The sequence below is a fragment of the Condylura cristata genome, unplaced genomic scaffold (assembly GCF_000260355.1).
Source record: "Condylura cristata isolate star-nosed mole 26May11 unplaced genomic scaffold, ConCri1.0 scaffold00004, whole genome shotgun sequence".
Taxonomy (NCBI): Eukaryota; Metazoa; Chordata; class Mammalia; order Eulipotyphla; family Talpidae; genus Condylura; species Condylura cristata.
The window spans coordinates 59,616,383-59,623,056 of NW_004567105.1; the positions used below are offsets into that span (position 1 = coordinate 59,616,383).

Consider the following 6,674-nt stretch of genomic DNA (forward strand, 5'->3'; position numbering starts at 1 on the left):
ATGTTCATCCTGAGACATGGGGCCTGCACAAGAAAACAGCCAGCTTCCTGTGTGGTCAGAGTGGCCCCTCGGTAAACAGAGAGTAGCCCCACCAGAGAAAGTACAGACCACGCTGAAGGGGCAGAAAGGACAGGTGTCCCAGGCGGCAGGCAGTAGAAGTCCACCCAGCAAGGCGTACAGCAGAAGCTGAGAGGCCAGCACAGATGCCACAGGGGAGGCTCATGGGTGGGCCGGCCTTCTGCTCACTCACGTTGAGTGACAAGACGAGGTTCAACTCCTTAGTCCGCAGGTCCTATTTACATCAAACTGGTGCTGGTATGCCCTGCACAGAGCGCGTGGGAGGCCCAGGTACTGGCCCTGCCATCTGACCCCACTTCTTGCCCCAGTGGTTTCCCTCAAGTGTTTCTTCTGAGAGACAATGCATGGAGAACCATGGCGTGGTCCATTTTATTTTCAGTCCGTGCATCACCCCACAGAAAAATACAGGCTCAGGAACTCAGCAGAAGAGCTGCCAGGGCAGGGAGGAGGGAACCCAAGAATAACAAACTGGCAAAGGGGCTTGCCCTACTCTTCAGGGGTACCTCTGCTATAGCAGAAAGCAGGAGTGGAAGTGTACCCCAATATGCCAATCTGGTTGAAAGAGGATGGATATAAAACAGAGGCCCTGGGTGTGAGGTGGGAGGACCAAGCAAGCAGCCAAGGCCAAGGAGAGGAGGGGTCCCAAGGCCTAGTGAGGCCCCAGTGACCAACGTTGTCACCCTAGGACCCTGCCCTCATAGGCTTCCTCTGGACTCCCAAAATATGACCTATGCGATCACCGTGGCCACAGGAATAGCAGGTGAGTGTCCATGACATTGGTGCCGGTCATCCCTGTCTGTAGCAGGTGTGACCCACCCTGGAAGCAGCAGAAGAAGGTGTGTGAGTCATTGTGGGCTAGGAAGGTGGCCACATCCAGGCCCTCGGCGGCAGCCTGGCTGGCAAGCTCAGCAGTGACCCAAGCCCCAGCTGCCTCTGTGGGCCCATCCTGCCCATCAGTGCCACCACTCAAAAACAGAACATTAACAGGCCCCAGAGGCCAGCGTCCCAGCTCCACTCCAACACGCAGGGCCAGTTCCTGGTTCCGGCCCCCCTTGCCCAAGCCCTGCAACTGCACGGTGGGCTCACCACCAGCCAGCAGGCAGATGGGACCCTTGGCCTCCACCACGGCCTTCAGAGTGTCCTTCAGCTGCAAGTCCAGGATCTGGAGCTCAGTCGCAAGCTCACGGAGTTGTGTATCCTCCTCCACAAAGGTTCCAGTCCCAGCAGGAGAGAGGCAAGCTCCAGCCACTCTGGCTAGCAGCCCATAGAACTCGGCAACCCTTTTCACATCGCCCTGCAGGGCTGCCGTCAATACCACTGCTCGGTAGCCCATTGCCTCAGCCTGCTGCTGGGCCTCAGACAGTGCCATTGCATTGGAGCCAATAATCACATTGAGGACATGCCCGCAGGGGTGCGGCCCCTGGGGGTCAGAGTCAGCCTGAGCCAGCACAGTCTTCACAGAACGTGGCAAGGCAGCCCGAAGGTTGTAGCGATTGAGGATCTGCAGGCAATCTTGTACGTTGTGGACACTGGCCACAGTGGGTCCACTAGCAATGAATTCCACAGGGTCCCCCACCACGTCGGACAGAATCAGGCTCACCACCTAGGGAGGGGTCACAGAGGCCACGCTAAGGCCCACCTGGTCCTTTCCCCAGAGTCCACAGGGACACCCTGGCCCCGTGTGTCTATATACTCTCACACCAGGCATGGGTTTCCTCACAGGTTTCTGACCCTTCTCCTGGAGGAGGTCACACAGTACTAGGCCATGCAGACTCCCCTTGTCCCCTCTCTAGTCCCTCTCAGTCAACCCTGTGGAATCCCACACCAGGTCCCTGCCAATCTGTGCACTGTGCAGGCTTTCATTCCCTTCTATTTGTGAGCCTGGTTCCACCAGCCCAGGGCACCTTCAGAAAAAGTACCCACACACCTGGGCAGGGTAGGCGACCTGTGCCAGTCCACCACCCTTCAGCTGGGATAAGGCCTTCCGAATGGTGTTCAGCTCCTGGATGGTGGCTCCTCGAGCTGCCAGTAACTTGGTGAGTGTCTGCTTTTCCTCCAGTGTGATGGGTGGGATGGGGGCAGGCAGCAGGGCTGAGCCCCCACCTGTAAAGACAATGAAGCCATCAAGCAGAGGGGCTTGATGAGGACAGCCCCGTGGGAAGACAGCCCCACCAGACCATCAGTAAGCCAGTGACACTTTAGGGAAGGGGAAGTGGTGGCTGGAAAGGTTGGATGAGGGTGCCCCCATGTGGACTTTCAATGAATGTATCTGTAGTCATCATATGCCAGGGGCCTGAGGTTACACCCTAACTCAGAGTAGCCCAGGTCCCAGCAGGCACTGGAAGAACTACTAAAGAGGCTGGAATAGGGGGGAGACCAGGTGGGAATACTGGAAGCCCAGGAAGAGGGCTCTGTGGAAGCCAGAGATGTGGTTTCTGGCCCTGGGTGACACTGGTATAGACAACAGCAGTAACCGATTTTCCTTATGAGGCTGAGTGCGGTGATCCCTATGTACCCTCAAATGACCACCCAACAAGGTCACTCAAAAGGGGGAATACAGCATCAGGGGAGGCCAGACAAACATCCCAGGTCCACCCAGAAGTCAACCATCCAAGTTCCTCACAGCCTGCCTCACTCTGTGATCCTGGGGGCTCAGACCGACAGTCTCTTGAAGACTGATATTGGGCACACACACACACCCCAACTGTCCTGACATCCACACCTGAGATAAGCACTAGCAGCAGATCATCAGCTGTGAGACTTTCAGCCAGCTGCCGGATGGCAAGCGCAGCCCGCAGTGCATCACGGTCCGGCAGGTTGTTTTCTGCACCCTCGAAGACCTGGATACGGCTGTGTGGCTTCAACAGCATCTCCCTGAGAAGGGATAGGTCATAAAGCAAGAGATGGGGGGGGGGGGCTCCTCTCCTTTCTCAGCTGTGTACAGGTGAAAGGGGCACTAATAGGATGCCCACCAACACCCGCCTGCCCCACCCCAAGCCAGACCAGATCCAGAATAAGAAGCAAGCTAGTGAGGGAGGGAAGCCTCAGTCCAGTTTATACTGGGGATCTTCTCCAGATAGATAGTGGGGAACAGCCCCCCATGGTTCCTTACTGCTTGCCAGCACGCTCCAAGGTCGCGCGGATCCCCCGGGGAACGCTGATCACGCCCTGAACGAGATGATGGCCCAGCAGCTCCTCAGCAGCAGCTGCCATGCCCAGCACAGCCTTACCGAAGCCCACCAGGTAGAGGTTCTGCCGCAGCTGGAAGCTCCGGTCCCGCACCTTCAGCTGCCCGCCTTCAGGGTCGAAGGATAGTGCCCGGTGCAACATGGGGCCTGGCAGCACAGCACCCACAGAGGTCTCAAACAGCTGTCGTGCCAGCTCTGGTAGGGCCATGCCACTGGCCATTCGGGCCATTGGACTTCCCCAGATCCACTGATGCAAGGGGGCTCGGGCCAAACAGGGCAGGACCTGCAGGGCTGCAGCCATGCCCCCACTGCTCTCAGCACCACCTGGCACCCATAGCTGGTGAGGGAGAAAGAAAGCACTAGTAATGTTGTTGCAAGGTCAGAGACAGGCAGCCCCACCACAGCTACCCCCGAGGATACAGGGCTAGTGGACCCCACAGCTGCTGCTGCAAGCACAGGCCATCTGCCAGTCTGAGGAGACTTCCTGAGGCCCACAGTCGCCTGGTCTCACTCCAGCCCTTGGACCCCAGCCCTGCCACCTAGCTATGTCCTCCTCTTCTGCAGGCCACACACAGGCCCTCTGAACACTCTGCCCTGAGTCCAAAGGTCCTGTTGGCTGAGCCCTCCCACTATGGTTCCTTTGGTCACCCCCTTTGGCTGAGAGTTAACCATTCACAGAGAAAGCTACTCCTATCAGTGGCCTTCTGCCCTGCCCCTTCCCCACCCTCCTGCATGTTTGAGCCCTCACCCATGGGTGATGCCTCTTTCTGGCACTTTTTCCTGTTTACCACTTCTCTTGCCAGGAAGCTGCTGGCTGTTCTACCACCTGACCCTGAGTCCAATGACCTCCAGCCTACTCTATTGCATTAGCTCAAGAGTCTAGGCTGGGAAGCCTGAGAAGGCTAGGCCTGTGTGGGGTTTACCAGGGCACTGACATGCTCAGGGTACAGAGCCTAAGGAATCTCAGCCCTCTAGGTGAAGCCAGCAAGGGATTCAGATTCAAATCAAAAGCAGCAGCACCTGGCTCATAGTGAAAGCTTGAAGAAGCCCCTACAGCACCGGCTCAAGCTATAGGAAAGGACGCCCTGCTAACCACATGGCTGGCCAGGCCCACCTCTGGCCAGATTTTGGCCAGATCACACCACCTCTGTGAAATTCAAGTGGCTGGATCAGGCAAAGGCTACCCTCCCACAGCTGACCCCAAATAATCACTCCTCCCTTGGGAAGGGTAAAGGCTAAAGAAGGTCAACAGGCTATAGAAGTCTTTAGGGAGGGCCCTCCCAAGTGGAGGAAAAAAGCACAGCACTGTGAAGCTATTTGCAGCCACTGCAGCCCAAACTTGATCCCTGGCCAGGGGGGTGACCCTCACGGCACAGCAGCAGACCTCTCCTGACCTGCCTGCTGCTCTTGTCAGCAGTGTATTTCAGTCAATCTGCCTGTTCTGTTCCCCACACTGTTGTGGTGAATCCTCTCACCCCCACCCCTGCACCTCTGGTCTGTTCCCCAGTTCCTGTATGTATAAATAAATAAATCTTTAAAAAAGTTTAGGGGTAGTAAAGTTCAAAAAAGCTCATTTCTTAAAAGGCACCTATTAGAGGCCCTCCCTGGTGGTATAGCAGGTTAAAGCGCTGCACTGCAAGCTAGTGCAAGTTCGATCCCCGGCTGTGGAGGTGACCTACATGGCGTGGCAGACCTCTCCTGACCTGCCCACTGCTCTCTCAGCAGTATACGTCATTGATCTACCCATTCTGCTCCCCACGCTGTCTCTGGTGAATCCTCTCACTGCCCCTGCACCTCTGGCTTGCACTCCAGTTTCTGTATGCATTAATAAATAAAAATCTTTAAAAACAAAACAAAACAAAACAAAAAGGCATCCAGTTGAATAAATACCCACCATAAATGCCACAGGCTGACTACATCAGCAACTGTAGACAGAACAGGGGAAGAAGACTGGGGATCAGGTTCCAGCAACAACCACAGATTTTCTGAGGCGCTGGGACAGCTCCCTTACTCTCCCTGTGTCACATGTGTAAAAGGTGGGGTGGGATGAATAAATGCTCTCCCCTAGGCATCCTTGGGCTCTCTTAAGTTTTCCACAGTTAACACAATATCTGGACCCAAACACCAGTGTGGCCTACACTCAAAAACTTGGCAAATTCTAGTACTCAGACTGCATGGTTCTGAGTTTTCCCATGAGAAAGCTAACCCTGCTTCACTCCAGTTGTGAAAGTGAGCACAGAGGGCACCACCATGAAATTGGGCCCAGCTTCTGCCAAGGGGCCCCAGGGCTGGGCCATTAGATTTGGAGCATTTAGCAACAGCTGATTTTGACAGCCTGGGCGAATTTTATACATATTTCTCACAGGGCAAAGCTCTAGAGAATCCCAGGCCAACTACGGGAGTCCAGGGCAGGGGAATCCTCAAGATACAAGGCATCCAGTTAAATTTGAATCTCAGAAAAATAACACAAATGTATAGGTGTATTACAAATAGTGTATGGGACATGCTCATGCTAATTTTTTTGTAAAGATGTATCCTAAATATTGTGCAGGCTATATACGTAGACTAAAATAATCCTCGTTTACCTGAAACTTTACTAGACGCCCTGTATTTTTATTTGCTCAATCCAGCAACTCCACTGGACATAGCCTTTCCTAAAATCTTGGGCTTTACAGAGCAAAACCCCGAAGGGGTCCCGACCTCTTGCCACCACCAGGTGGGGCAAGAACCATTTCCGGCTCTCGCCTGCCCTCAAATGCCCCGGAAGTGATGTCATCCACAGGTCGGCGCCTTAGGCCTTCGAGAAGGAAAAGTGGTTGCCGCATAATCCCTGGGTGGGTGGCCCGAGTAATAACAGCCCTGGACGCGTCGCCAGCCCAAAGTCTTCTTTCACGCGAGCTTTGGAGGGGACTTACCACCACAAGCTCCTGTCGCAGCGTGCAGGGGGAAGACCGGAAGTAATTGCGGGTGGGCGGGGCGAAACACGGAAGTGTGGGTTGATGGGGCGGGGTTACCATGCCAAACGCAAGTTACTATGGGAGGGCGCGTGAGGGTATCCGGCACCCGGGGTAGGGGGTTTGGCACCTACCCCAACCGTCAAGAGAACTCGATGGAGCCACTTTCAGGCCTGAGTGTTTTCAGCTTCACAGTGGGGGTAATAGCAATCAAGAGATTGCTATAATCTGCCCCCCTCCGTTATCCTATTTGAGTCAACCAATCAGCAAATGCATTTCCAGCTCGTTAGGTGCCAGGCACTAGACTGGGTGAGCAAAGGGGCTGAGAGTCACTACTCCCCGACTCATTCTTCTGGAACTAGATTAAGTCATTTTCATCCTTCCCACTTTGATAATGCACAACTGACTGGTGTTTCTCCCCTATTCTCCATCGTCCGGCGACCAAATAACGGCT

At 54.9% G+C, this 6,674-nt stretch overlaps 1 protein-coding gene across 1 annotated transcript; it reads right to left on the reverse strand.

Moving 5' to 3' along the window:
• Nucleotides 1–441: 441 nt before the first annotated feature.
• On the reverse strand, nt 442–6,204 carry GLYCTK (glycerate kinase). Its single transcript, XM_004676091.2, has 5 exons — nt 6,182–6,204; nt 3,191–3,603; nt 2,801–2,952; nt 2,006–2,181; nt 442–1,681 (listed from the first exon to the last, which is right to left on the reverse strand). The coding sequence occupies exons 2-5, from the start codon at nt 3,565–3,567 to the stop codon at nt 815–817; spliced, it is 1,572 nt and encodes a 523-aa protein (XP_004676148.1). The 5' UTR covers nt 3,568–3,603; nt 6,182–6,204; the 3' UTR covers nt 442–814.
• Nucleotides 6,205–6,674: the final 470 nt, after the last annotated feature.